The sequence below is a fragment of the Acanthopagrus latus genome, chromosome 2, assembly GCF_904848185.1.
Source record: "Acanthopagrus latus isolate v.2019 chromosome 2, fAcaLat1.1, whole genome shotgun sequence".
Lineage (NCBI taxonomy): Eukaryota > Metazoa > Chordata > Actinopteri > Spariformes > Sparidae > Acanthopagrus > Acanthopagrus latus.
The window spans coordinates 2,350,153-2,363,619 of NC_051040.1; the positions used below are offsets into that span (position 1 = coordinate 2,350,153).

Consider the following 13,467-nt stretch of genomic DNA (forward strand, 5'->3'; position numbering starts at 1 on the left):
ATATTTTGGACAGGCTTTAGACTTTGGTGATCTCCTGACTGGTCCTCAGCCTCAGCTGTACTTTATACCTTTCAACATTTCCAAACAGAAACAACCAGAAATCAACCCGAGCTTTGTGTGTGTGTGTGTCTTGTTTTGCTGCGCAGGATCACCACGACATGCTGCTGGAGATCGAGAGAGACAAGGCCATCACAGACAAGGTCATCCTCATCCAGAAGGTGGTTCGAGGTTTCAAGGACAGGTTGGCCTTAAACATCTGATTCCAGTCTTTCAGATTCAGGAAAACTGACATTTTCAAACAGACAAGGTTTTTTCCTCTGATTTTTCACTTCCTGTCATCAGATCGAACTTCCTGAAGATGAGGAAGTCGGCTGTGTTGATCCAGAAGACGTGGAGAGGGTATCAGTGTAGGAAGAACTACGGAGCTGTAAGGAACCTGGTTAATTTGACCGTGCAGATGAACATTCAGATCAAAGTCAAACATTTGCTTTTATATCAGCATGATTGTAATTCATCATGTATTATTTGTCTGCCTCCCTTCAGATGCGAGCAGGCTTCTCCCGCCTTCAGGCTCTGGTTCGGTCCAGGAAGTTGTGTGCGTCGTATCATGTGGCCCGTCAGCGAATCACCTGCTTCCAGGGTCGCTGTCGGGGCTTCTTGGTGCGCCGAGCGTTCAGGCACCGACTGTGGGCCGTCATCACCGTGCAGGCCTACACCAGAGGAATGATCGCTCGCCGGCTGTACAAGAGGCTGAAGGGAGAGGTAGAGACACACACAGACACACCAAGTACTGAACTTTTGTGCAATTTTGAGGTACTTGTTATTTATTTGATGCCTTCTATTCTTTGATTCTATTTAATTTGGTTGAGCCTGAGCTGTTTTTGGACTCCCGTCTCTTCCTTTCAGTACCGCAGGCGTCTGGAGGCTGAGAAGATGCGTCTGGCTGAAGAAGCCAAACTGAGGAATCAGATGTCTGCAAAGAAAGCGAAGGCCGAGGCCGAACGCAAACACCAGGTGGGAGTTCAACACAACACTCAGTTTGTCATTTTAAAACAAACTAATCTCTAAATCAAGTAGAAATTATCTTGAATTTCTTTTATTTGATGTGTTTCTTGTTGTTTAAATACATGTTTATATTATATATATATATATATATATATATATATATATATATATATATATATATATATATATATATATATATATATATAAACTACATCTTATAAGAGGTGATTTTTCTCAGATACACCTACAGTTATGATAAATACTTTTCAGTCCTCCACCCAGTGATTCCACCAGGGTGATTGTTTGTTATCCCTCCTCCTGTTCTGCTGCTGAGGGAAAAACCAGCGTGATTTTATTTTTTTTATTTTCTAGGAACGTCTTGCCCAGCTGGCGAAAGAGGACGCTGAGCGTGAGAAGAAGGAGAAGGAGGAGGTTCGCAGGAAGAAGGAGATGGTGGAGCAGATGGAGAAGGCCCGTCTGGAGCCCGTCAACGACTCCGACATGGTGGACAAGATGTTTGGCTTCCTGGGGACGACGGGCTCTTTGCCAGGCCAGGAGGGACAAGCCCCCGCTGGCTTTGAGGTGAGCTGAAAAAAAAAGATTGAATAAACAATTTTCTTCGAATGTTAGAGCCACAACGTACGCCATGTTTGGTTACAAGTTCTCATTCTACAGCGAGGGGTTTATTTTGGTTTGTTTTTGTGAGACTTTTGTTATGTTGGTATGATGCAGGTGTCTGACGAGAAGGAGGAAAAAAGAAATTGTTAGATGTTATTAGAAAGTGATCCAGTGTAAAGGTTTCCCACCTTGTCTCCTTCGCAGGACCTGGAGAGGACCCATCAGGAGCTGGAGGAGGAGGATCTGGACGAGGCTCTTCCTCTGCCTGAGGACGATGACGAGGAGGATTTATCAGAGTACAAGTTTGCCAAGTTTGCTGCCACCTACTTCCAGGGCACCTCCACTCATACGTACGTCCGCCGGCCTCTCAAACAGCCTCTGCTGTTCCACGACGACGAGGGAGACCAGCTGGTAGGACACCTTTGACATCCGAGCCCAGTTTGACAAGTTGCTCATATCTGGCTGCCAAGAACCAAAATTATTTGGTTTAAAAGTATTTTGAGAAGCCTTAAAAAGCATTAAATGTAAGTGTGTACTACTTGCAGACGCCCTGATGGATATTTATTTTGTGCTCCGATCAAGGCTGCTCTGGCGGTTTGGATCACTGTGCTGAGGTTCATGGGAGATCTGCCAGAACCAAAGTACCACACAGCCATCAGTGACGGAAGTGAAAAGATCCCCGTCATGACCAAAATCTACGAGACGCTGGGAAAGAAGACCTACAAGAGAGAACTGCAGGCGCTGCAGGGGGAGGGGGAGGTAAGGACGAGGGTGGGGAGGGATGAGATTTATATAGTCTGAGCAAATTTAGTTTATTTTACATCTCTGATTAGTCTTTGAGCTGTTTCCTTCCTGTCCTGCCGGCAGACGCCTCACTCAGACAGCATCAAGAAGAACAGCGTCCGACACAAGCTGGTGTCCCTCACCCTGAAGAAGAAATCCAAGATCACTGAGGAGGTGAGAGACAGAGGAGGCGTATAAATGCTGACTGCCTCTCTGATCTGTTTCATAATGCAGAACTAGAGAAGTTACTGTGCGATGCGTTCCAGGTCACCAAACGCCTTAACGATGGTGAGTACAGTCTCCACGGCAACAGCATGCTGGAGGACCGGCCCACATCCAACCTGGAGAAACTTCACTTCATCATCGGCAACGGGATCCTGAGACCAGCACTGAGGTGCGCACACACACACACACACACACACACACACACACACACGGGAGCTTTAGTTTCCTAAACAAGTGTTAATCCAACCTTTGTAATCTGGTGTGTGTGTGTTAGGGATGAGATCTACTGTCAGATCTGTAAGCAGCTGAGTCAGAACCCGTCTAAGAGTTCTCATGCTCGGGGATGGATCCTCATCTCTCTGTGTGTCGGCTGCTTCGCTCCGTCAGACAAGTTCGTCAAGGTCAGAACATCCAGACTTCTTTTTGTTTTAAATACACAGAGGGAAGAATCTACATTTATAGATGGCAGGATGAGTTTAAGGAAGTTTCTGTTTTTTTGTGAAAGATGTGTACATTTGTATAAAACCTGATCATACAGTACATATTAAGTGTCACTTGTTAGTAAAGAACTTAGTTTTTTTGTTGTAGTTTACTTTTTGAACATGTGAAATTTAAATCTGTTTTATTAACTTTCAGTATCTGAGGAACTTCATCAGCAGCGGACCGCCGGGCTACGCTCCGTACTGTGAAGAGAGACTGAGACGGACATTTGTCAACGGGACGAGAACTCAACCTCCGTCCTGGCTGGAGCTGCAGGTACACACACACACACACACACACAGATGTGATCACAGGTTTCTTTCTGAAAACTGATGCACTACATTTTCAGTCCTTCTCACCTGAAATTCAAAAACCATTTGGTGCCCAGAAACAGTTGATTTGACAACCAGCCTTTGAAAACCAACTGACTAATGCCCTGAAATTTACATCCAGGCCACCAAGTCGAAGAAGCCGATCATGCTGCCGGTGACGTTCATGGACGGCACAACCAAAACACTGCTGACGGACTCGGCCACCACAGCCAAGGAGCTCTGTAGTGCATTGTCTGATAAAGTCAACCTGCGGGACCGATTCGGCTTCTCTCTCTATATCGCTCTGTTTGACAAGGTACGCACACATACCTTCACTCTGAGGAATGATGTTGTGCTGAGCTCTTCTGCTGAGGGGGATCGTTGCAGTCATCGTAGTAACAGAAGTAACCATAATTGTTTCTCCTCCTGCAGGTTTCCTCTTTAGGCAGCGGGAATGATCACGTGATGGACGCTGTTTCGCAGTGCGAGCAGTATGCGAAGGAGCAGGGAGCTCAGGAGAGGAACGCCCCCTGGAGGCTGTTCTTCAGGAAGGAGATCTTCACACCGTGGCACTCCCCTGCTGAGGACCAGGTCGCCACCAACCTCATCTACCAGCAAACCGTCAGGGGGGTCAAGTTTGGAGAATACCGCTGCGACAGGGTGTGTTTTTCTTTTTAGGCTTTTAGTTTAAAGGAATAATTTGAGGCTGTGGTCTTGTTGGCTCCTTCGGGCCGGGACCTCCAGCATGTCCTGGGGCGGTTTGCAGCCGAGTGTGAAGCGGCTGGGATGAGAATCAGCACCTCCAAATCCGAGGCCATGGTTCTCGACCGGAAAAGGGTGGCTTGTCCCCTCCAGGTTGGGGGAGAGCTACTGCCTCAGGTGGAGGAGTTTAAGTATCTTGGGGTCTTGTTCACGAGTGAGGGAAGGCTGGAGCGTGAGATTGACAGGCGGATCGGTGCGGCGGCTGCAGTAATGCGGTCGTTAGTCTGGGTGTCCCTGCTCAGACAGCTGCCCCCGCGACCCGGTACCGGATAAAGCGGAAGAAGATGGATGGATGGATGGATGGAATAATTTGAAATTTTTCTTTCCCCTTTATTGGAAGAACACAAGTCCAAAATCACTTCGAGTATTTATCTGTGTGTCCTCAGGATGACCTGGCAGAACTGGCCTCTCAGCAGTATTATGTCGACTACGGTTCAGAGATCCTCCTGGAGCGCCTGCTGAGCCTCATCCCCTCCTACATCCCCGACAGAGAGATCAGCACCTCCAGGACGGTGGAGAAATGGGCTCATTTCATCATGGCGGCACACAAAAAGGTGCTCATCCATGGGACAAATCTTTTTTAATGTCCTTCCAAATAATTTATGTGGAGGGGTCCAGAACCCTGATGGTATTTTAATGATCTGAACAGGTTTTGATTAGCTTTGAATCATCAGGGCAATTGCTATTAAAAAAAAGAGAACAATTTGAATCTGCATAGACACTGACGGTAGGAAACACCATCTGCAGGGGATCTACACCCAGAAGAGGTTTGACACCCAGAAGGTGAAGGAGGAAGTGGTGGACTTCGCTCGCCACAAGTGGCCTCTTCTCTTCTCTCGTTTTTACGAAGCCTTCAAGTTCTCAGGTGAGCATCTACAACATCGTTCAGCAGTCATCAGGTGCCAGGTGTTTTTCTTTTTACACTAAGGAAGGTGAATCTTTCAGGTTTAAAGTTTTCCTTCTTTTGCCTCTAAGGTCCCAGTCTACCTAAAAATGACCTGATTGTCGCCGTCAACTGGACAGGAGTTTATTTTGTGGACGAGCAGGAGCAGGTCCTCTTAGAACTCTCCTTCCCAGAAATCACTGCAGTATCCAGCAGCAGGTGAGGCAGGTGTTATCACTTTACAGTTAAAGTCTGACACTGGTATCACTACCTGTTTTTTATTTCATTCCTTCATCCATGTTTCTATCTGTCCATTATTGCATGTTTCCATTGCTATTCCTATTATTTTAGTTTTACTGATCAGCCAGCCTCTCTGAGCTCATCCTCCCTTTCATCTCCCAAGAAAAACAACTTTTATACAGTTATTTCAACAAGTCAAGTGTCAAAGCTCCTTACAGCTGTGTGACTTAAAACTCTGTCTGTCTGGAGCGAAGAAGGAAGTGACTTGACGTTGGTTAAGGTTAAAGGGACTTCAGCATCATGTTTTAAAGAAATTAAATAGTTATTTTAAGCCAAACTATGATCTTTTTCTATCCTCAGCTTAAGTAAGGTACAGTTAGGTGTGGAAGGCACTTACACAAACAAAGAGAAGGAAGTCATATCAGAAAATGCTTTTGTGGAAAGACAGCTGGCTATCCATGGATGTACTGTAGTTGTCTAATTTGGCGGACTTGTTGGTCTTTCAGGGGAGGAAAGTTGCAGAGTCAGAGTTTCACTCTGGCGACCATCAAAGGAGAGGAGTACACCTTCACTTCAAACAACGCCGAGGACATTCGCGACCTGGTGGTGACTTTTCTAGAAGGCCTGAGGAAGAGGTCAAAGTTTGTTGTCGCCCTGCAGGACAACGCCATCCCCAGTAAGTCCTGAAACCGTTATTTAAAACATTTTTTAAAATGTTTTTCTTTCATTAAAATCCCCAAAATGTCTACGTTGAAGTTGAGACCACAGCAAAGTGTGAATGTGGGGGAAAGAACTTCTGGTTCTCTGACGTCATTTGGTATTTACAATATTAATGAGGTAATTCTGCAATCTGAATAAGCGAGCTGTTTTCTGAGAACACTGGTCCAGCATTAACAACGAGTAAAACAGTGTGATACTGTGCAGTTTTATTCAGTTTGTTCAGTCAGACTGCAAAGTCATCTTTCATTCTGATAAAAAAATCTTCCTCAGAAGAACATACAGAAGAGCACCTTTAAGTCAAATGCACATAAGTTCCTGCAGTTTAAATGGTAAAGACAAGAAATACAAGTAATGACTGTTGCTTTTTATTATAAGTAGTCCGGTCACCACCAACAAACCCTCACATTACATTAGTGATGTACAAACGACCTGAGGTAATGCGTGTCCTGGTGTGGGGGAAACTTTAGCTCCTGCTAGAAACCATGCAGCTTATGATTCTGTGACGGTTCATCACAAATGACTCCATCAGCCCAAGGCCCTCCCCTGTCCACAGAGGTGGTCCACCTTCTGGACTCCTCAGCGCCGTTGGAGATGCATTCATAGCCATAAAATACTCGATTCTCAGCAGGACATTGAGGGTTCTCTGAGGAATTGCAGACTGGAGTCGGTGTAGAAGGAAGGCTAACAGTCTTTTGGCTTGATCTGGAGCTCTTACCAAGATTAGGCGTGTACACTGACAGCGTTTTCTTGTGCCAGTCCAGCTCTTCCTCATGGACAGAGGGGGAACATGGAAACTTGTACCAAGCTTTGTAATCCTCCTTTGTTGTAGTCGTCGCCTGAAAGGGCTTCTTGCTTTTCTCACTCCTTTGCATAGACGGCAGGACCGGTTTGGTGCGCGGGCATTCGTGTGCCGTGTAAAATGTATTTTCCAGAGACATGGTCTTAAATTGTTCAAAGAATTCCTCGCTTGTGCCATACATCTGCTTGTTTACATCCAGAGTCCCCTTTGGCCTCATGGACACTGCAGGCTCGATGGTCAGACCTTTGTTGGGCTTCTCCCTGTGAAACCTGGGCTGCACTGGATGGCTCACATAAGCACTTCGGTAGCTTGTTATGCTTTCAATTGGTTCTGGTTCTTTCACTTGCGGGACCACTGTAGAGTTGGCTGAACCATTAAAATGACCTTTCTTGGAGTCACTATCAGGGACAATTAATCCTTGGTTGGGTTTCAAGCTGTCATGCATCTTGTACGGCTGGCGCTTGTTTACGTTCCATGCGGGGAAATCGTCTGAAAACAACAGACAGGGTGTATTTAAATCATGATGTACAGTATCTATTTGTTGCTTTGTCGGAGCCTACAGAGCTTCACATTGCTTACTTTGGTACACTGACTTGTAGTCGTCCACCTTTGCTACAAAGGACACAGGATTGTGTGGAGCGCTCTTGCATCTCCGGTGGCTTTTGGGTGACGCAGGTGGCTGTGGGGGCTGTGGTGGGTTTTTCACCCACATCTTCTTCACATAGTAGGATCTGAAACACAGTTTAATGATGTAAAATTAAACACTTTAAAAATATTTTTAAAGCCCTGAAGCCGTTTTTCAAATCCTAGTTTTCTAATCTAATTTTGAACAATTTGACTAAAAACATTTGAGTTCATATCAGGAGGAAATCAACAATCTACTGCTCAACAGCAACAATCAGCAACACCAAGGAGTTGATTGTTGATTTTAGAAAGAAGGCGGCGAACACACACTCCTGTCTACATCAGTGGAGCAGGTTAACAGTTTAAGGTTCCTGGGAATTGACCTCACAGTGAACCTGTCACTGACACTGCACATCACCATCAAAAAAACTTATAAATAAATAAATAAAGCCCAGAAAAGGCTGTAATACCTAAGGAAACTTAGGAAGGCTAAATTTCAGTTTCAAGATCTCATCTTGAGCGATCGAAAGCATCCTGACTGGAAACATCACAAACTGACTTGGTTTGCGCTCAGACCAGAACCAGAAGCTTCTGCAGTGGGTGAATAAAACCACCCAAAACATCACTGATACAGAGCATCAGTGACATCAGGAAAGTGATATGTATGCACAGAGCCCGAAGGATACTTAAAGACAGTTTGTTCAGCCTGCTGACATCTGATAAGACATACAGAAGTTTCCACTGCTGTATCACCAGTCAGCCCAGCAGCTTCTTTGTTCAGGCTGTGAGACTCCTGAACTCATTCTTAATGCTCCACCATGAAGAAAAAGAATATATACATATATACTGTGCAGACTCAATCAACTACAGTGTGCCTTTACTTTATGCAGCCCTGTGACTTAGAATGATGATGAAATGAACCTTCAAAAAAGTTTAAGCAACTTTTGTTATGGCATATGTATTAAGACGTGTCCAGTCGGACAAAACAAAAATAATCTGTAGACTTTACCTTAAACCAGTTACAGCGGTATTTGTCCCCTTGAGTGGATGGTATGGATTTTTCTGGATTGAGGTTGTGACCACAGCCATGTGGTAACATGGGGGACGGAACCTCTCCTGGTACTCTGTCATCATCGAGTCCCGTGTCTGGGCTCTCTGCGGGAGCTTCCTGGTCATCGAGGACATTGTAAAACACTTTAAACAACAAGGCAGTTGTGCTTTGGCCATCATAACGCATATAAAGGCATTAGAAGTCCTTTAAAAAGGCTCAAAAACAGTACAAAGTTAAAAATGCATATTTAAAGGACCAATATGTAAGAATTTATACGCCAAACAAATAGGGGGCAGCACATCAGCTGAGTCGGCCCAGCCTGGTGTCATATACTACTGGACCATCACGTCTTCAGGTACAAAGTGGCTAAAGGCTAACTGGTGTGAATGCTAACTCAAAAAAATATCCCCACAAAACAAGACATACACTTTTTTGACATAAATCAAAAAAGTTCTTTCTTCTCATTCTGGTGCTAATTGTAGTATATGTTTTTAAAATTAAGACATAAAGCACCTTTTACATTTTTCTTCAAACAACCTGAAAACACGTTTCTGCTGACGTAAAAACAAACACACCCTGCAGACTGCAGCTCAGATCATTCCACATAAGATAATGCAAAACAAAAAAAACAAAAAAGCTTGTATTTTATGTTTATTTTTAAAAAAAGACCAACCAAAATCGCTAGCTAATAGATGAAACATGATAAATAGCTGACCTCACCTCATAGATGTGGCTTGTTGGTTGCAGTGTTGCTGTGTATTCTACTGCCTCACAGTTTCGGGGGGTTTACTCATCCAGCGGTGCGCTTTTTAGATGTCCTGAGGTTCAGAGTGGTTGCAGTCTGCTCTCTGTCTCCTGTGTGCAGGCCTACAAATTATGAATTATTGACCGGAGGAACACAGACTGTGTGTTGAACGCAGCACGCAGCAGCTGAGAGCTTCTAAAAATAAACACCAGTGGATGACTCTGATGCAGGCCGGTTGTCATGGCGAGAGGATGCACTTTTTTGGCACGTAAAGAGGGTAGTAAGCCCTGCTGTAGTCATGTTACATAAAGTGGAGCAGCCATTTTTGAAAGATACAAAGTCCTTAATGTGGCCCCCTTTTTAAAATCACATGGCATTAGTTGAGATTAAGATTTTTTTCTGTTTTAATGTCATTTTTAATCTGCTGAATATGCAGTGGTCCCAGGACTCTAAAGACAAGGAAGGTCTCACGTTTCTTGTGGGTTGCGATCTGCTCATCTCCATACGATAAAACAGTGATTAATACATATACATTTTTATAAATTGTTACATAGACGGCCTTTAAATAGACATGGAAGACAAAAGTAGAAACCATCCTTTCACTTCCACAGCTGGGGAAGGGTCCACGTTCCTGAGCTTCCTGAAGGGGGACCTGATCCTGTTGGACCAGGACACAGGAGAGCAGGTCCTCAACTCTGGTTGGGCACACGGTGTCAACGAACGAACCAATCAGAGAGGAGATTTCCCAGCCGACTGTGTCTACGTCCTGCCAACCATGACCCGACCTCAGCAAGACATAGTGGTGAGAGTAAAAAAGATTTTATGACTTGAACTTCTGTTCTTTGTCAGGAGACTCGTTTTTACGGCACTGACTTCCTCTGGTTGCCTTTAATGGAGAGGAAGCTGTTTGATGTTACTGGCAGCGCTGACACACAGCCCAGTCTGCAGGAATGTATATTTAGCTTTTTTAATGTGAAAACGTATTTTTAGTTGAAGTCAAATGGGCCACAATTAAACCAAAAGTTCAGCATTTTCCAAAAACAAATTGAGCAGAAAACCAAAACTATCTATGTAATTATTAGAGATGTTAATGTTTAATGATTGATTGATGTTAAGATTTTATCCAATTAAAATGTCTTAATCAACAATCTGAGGCAGGCACAAATACAATGAAAAGATATTAAACAATAACAGATTACAGATAATTTTACTTTTCAAATATATCCAAATAAAACACAAATAACTGAGATGAAAATGTATTATAAATACATTAAATACAAGTAATTTTGTCATTAAAAAATAATTTAAAAAAGACGTTTGACACAAACTGATTACGACATTTTAGATTTAGTTGCCTCAGTATGTGCTGTTGCCGGGACAACAGGCGGGAGCTCCACAATTTAAAAGTCATTGTTTTGTGTTCTTTCATTTAAAATTCGATTCACTGTATGTTCAATTTAGCTGTTCTTTTATAACTCTGACTCTTTACATCAAACATACATCATGTGGTTAAAACCGTTTGATAAAGGAAACATGTCCAACATATTTCATAATCGATTGTTACAGCAGACGAAGCTCAATTAAAGAAATTACTTAAAATTTGCACCCTTAATAAAAGCAAAAAACAAAATCCATTGTTCACATGGACAAATACTTATTTACTTTATCTTTATAGGATATACTGAAAATACTCATTTTCTGCCTGATCAACATCTTTTACATTAACCAGCTCACAGAAAACTTTAAAGTGATATGTTATAGTTTGAGAGTCTGATTTCCATGATTCCATTTATTTCCTCTCTAACATTAAATGTCAACTTTAGACCTTTAGGGTCCATGTAAACATATCAAAGAGAACATTTCTCAGAGATACAAAGAGCCAACATGGTGCTCAAAACAGTCTATAAATATTATATATACTATAAAATTTAAAATATACTACTTATTTTTTAATGGAATAAAATAGAAATTGAATTTTTTAAAAGTTCATCTATAGGGTGCTGTGAGTCTTTGGACAGCCTTTGTCACTCTGAACAAAAGTATCCATCACATGAATGTAATGTAATCTGATGTACAGTAATATTACCCATCAGGCTCTGGTAACCATGACGCCGGATCAGCGCCAGGAGTCGGTTCGTGTTTCGCAGGTCGTCATGCCAGAGACGGACGGCCGGGTGAAACCCTACACTCTGGAGGAGTTCTCCTACGACTACTTCAGGTACACGCTAGGATTGAAAACAAATCAGGCACATGTACTATAGACAGTCTGTGTTCTTCCTTTACCTTCAAGTCAGTTCACAGGCATAATATCAGCTGACTCACTGACTCATTAACTGTAGTAATATCACTGCTGGCCCACAGTTCAGACATGAAAACTCACATTACAAACAAACAGTGAGGGCCCTGCAACACAAAACACCACCTTTGGTTTTAACTGTGTATATTTTTACTATATTGTTTGTATTCTAAGAATTGTTTATTGGTATATAGCTTTTTCTTGTTTTCCACATCAAAGACACATTTCCACTGCTCTGACCTGACTTCACTGATTCACTTTCTTTTAGGCCTCCTCCCAAACACACCCTGAGCAGAGTGATGGTCACTAAGAATCGTGGGAAAGACAAGATGTGGAGCTGCACCAGAGAGCCGCTGAAGCAGCCGCTGCTGAAGAAGGTTGTCAGCCACGAGGAGCTGGCTCAGGACGCCTGCATGTCCTTCATAGATATCCTTTGAACAGGAAGGGAGTATCCAAACTGGACTGTCAATAAATGTTTATATTCTGGACCCTCAAAGCTGATGAATATACATGATAATCAAACAGACACTTTCCGTCTCAAAGCCCCATTCATTCTGAGTGTTCAAGCTCATCAAGTTGTTTGATTCCTTGACGTTTTCTCACCTATGATGAAGTACATGGGTGACTACCCATCTAAAAGGACACGTTCAGTCAACGAGCTGACGGACCAGATCTTTGAAGGGGCGCTGAAGGCCGAACCTCTAAAAGACGAGATCTACTGTCAGATCATCAAACAGCTCACCGACAACCACGTCAAGTGTGTAAACTCGCACCATGATCACTCTCATCAGTGTACTTTAGTGTGTATAATAATATTTCTATCTAACTAAATATTTTAAAGTGGGTATTGTGTGGATTGAGCAAAGGGAATTTAAACACAGAAAGATGATGTTCCACATGTTTATCATTTAGTCATCGCTGTCGCTGCAGTCGGAGCAGATATTTCTACGCAGAAGCTGAACATGAGTTTTGTGCCACTGCAGGTACAGTGAGGAGAAAGGCTGGGAGCTGCTGTGGTTGTGCACTGGTCTGTATCCTCCCAGTAACGTCCTGCTGCCGCACATCCAGCGATTCCTCCAGTCCAAGAAACACCACCCGCTGTCTGGAGACTGCATGCAGAGGCTGCACAAAAGTCTACGGTGAGACTGAACCCTGAAGTATTAAATGTTTATAACATCAGATTACTCAGAGTTCATATGTGCCTCACATCTAGTTAAAAGTTCTTGTATAAAAAAACAAGCGTTATAAATATGTACTGGACTTATTTATCTATTTTTTCATTACTTTAACAGTCCTGTGTAACTTTGGAAAATAGTCAAGCTCATGAATCGTTTGTCAGTGACTTGTTCCACTTAAAACACATTTATACTTATTTAAACTTGGAAGTTTTAAGAATTAAGCATTTTGTTTTCCTCTGATCTTTAACTCTAATCTGGACTGACCATTGATTCCACTTCCTTTTTGCAACTGTTGTCATGGTAACAGTAATGGATCCAGGAAGTATCCCCCTCATTTGGTGGAAGTAGAGGCCATCCAACATAAGACAACTCAGATCTTCCACAAAGTCTACTTCCCTGACGACACAGATGAGGTATGAAAAACACGTGTAAATGTCATCTTGTCAACAAAGAAGTGTCTTTTCAAAGTTTTTGCTTCGTTTGTCTCTCTGCAGGCATTTGAGGTGGAGTCCAGCACCAAAGCGAAGGATTTCTGCCAGAACATCTCAACCAGACTGCTGCTCAAATCTCCTGAAGGATTCAGCCTCTTTGTCAAGATCTCAGACAAGGTAAGCTGTCAAGATTTTTTTTTATATGCAAAACAAACTGTTAGAAATCTGCCACTGTTTTTAAATCAGGTTGGTCCAGGTCACGAAGTGAAAATAACGTGAGGAGGAGATGTTAGGTGGGATTAAACATCAATTTTAC

At 43.0% G+C, this 13,467-nt stretch overlaps 2 protein-coding genes across 3 annotated transcripts in view; one reads left to right on the plus strand and one right to left on the minus strand.

The window, feature by feature from the left end:
• The window catches only part of myo7aa (myosin VIIAa), a 36,013-nt gene that overhangs the window by 17,446 nt on the left and 5,100 nt on the right, over positions 1–13,467 (plus strand). The window contains exons 20-43 of the mRNA XM_037076704.1: positions 147–241; positions 343–427; positions 544–762; positions 907–1,014; positions 1,378–1,587; positions 1,828–2,034; positions 2,206–2,382; positions 2,491–2,580; positions 2,673–2,800; positions 2,906–3,032; positions 3,268–3,387; positions 3,565–3,738; positions 3,855–4,082; positions 4,571–4,738; positions 4,932–5,049; positions 5,160–5,286; positions 5,814–5,983; positions 9,858–10,048; positions 11,340–11,464; positions 11,811–11,968; positions 12,146–12,299; positions 12,526–12,681; positions 13,028–13,133; positions 13,215–13,328. Of these exons, the coding sequence (XP_036932599.1) occupies positions 147–241; positions 343–427; positions 544–762; positions 907–1,014; positions 1,378–1,587; positions 1,828–2,034; positions 2,206–2,382; positions 2,491–2,580; positions 2,673–2,800; positions 2,906–3,032; positions 3,268–3,387; positions 3,565–3,738; positions 3,855–4,082; positions 4,571–4,738; positions 4,932–5,049; positions 5,160–5,286; positions 5,814–5,983; positions 9,858–10,048; positions 11,340–11,464; positions 11,811–11,968; positions 12,146–12,299; positions 12,526–12,681; positions 13,028–13,133; positions 13,215–13,328 (3,555 nt within the window). The remainder of the gene's footprint in view (positions 1–146; positions 242–342; positions 428–543; positions 763–906; positions 1,015–1,377; positions 1,588–1,827; positions 2,035–2,205; positions 2,383–2,490; positions 2,581–2,672; positions 2,801–2,905; positions 3,033–3,267; positions 3,388–3,564; positions 3,739–3,854; positions 4,083–4,570; positions 4,739–4,931; positions 5,050–5,159; positions 5,287–5,813; positions 5,984–9,857; positions 10,049–11,339; positions 11,465–11,810; positions 11,969–12,145; positions 12,300–12,525; positions 12,682–13,027; positions 13,134–13,214; positions 13,329–13,467) is intronic.
• On the minus strand, positions 6,371–9,469 carry LOC119007213 (stabilizer of axonemal microtubules 1-like). 2 transcript variants are annotated; one of them, XM_037076727.1, is made up of 4 exons: positions 9,217–9,469; positions 8,460–8,618; positions 7,406–7,557; positions 6,371–7,315 (listed from the first exon to the last, which is right to left on the minus strand). In XM_037076727.1, exons 2-4 carry the CDS (start codon positions 8,582–8,584, stop codon positions 6,501–6,503), a joined length of 1,092 nt encoding a protein of 363 aa, XP_036932622.1. In that variant the 5' UTR covers positions 8,585–8,618; positions 9,217–9,469; the 3' UTR covers positions 6,371–6,500. The 2 variants fall into 2 exon arrangements, with proteins under 2 accessions (XP_036932622.1, XP_036932613.1); XM_037076718.1 differs by having other exon boundaries at positions 9,222–9,467.

Excerpts from the sequence above, each read along its gene's own strand:
- LOC119007213 (XM_037076718.1), bottom strand. Across the intron at positions 7,558-8,459 it reads ACCGCTGTAACTGGTTTAAG|ATCCTACTATGTGAAGAAGA; the intron begins GTAAAGTCTACA and ends ACTGTGTTTCAG. Across the intron at positions 7,316-7,405 it reads CTACAAGTCAGTGTACCAAA|ACGATTTCCCCGCATGGAAC; the intron begins GTAAGCAATGTG and ends TGTTGTTTTCAG.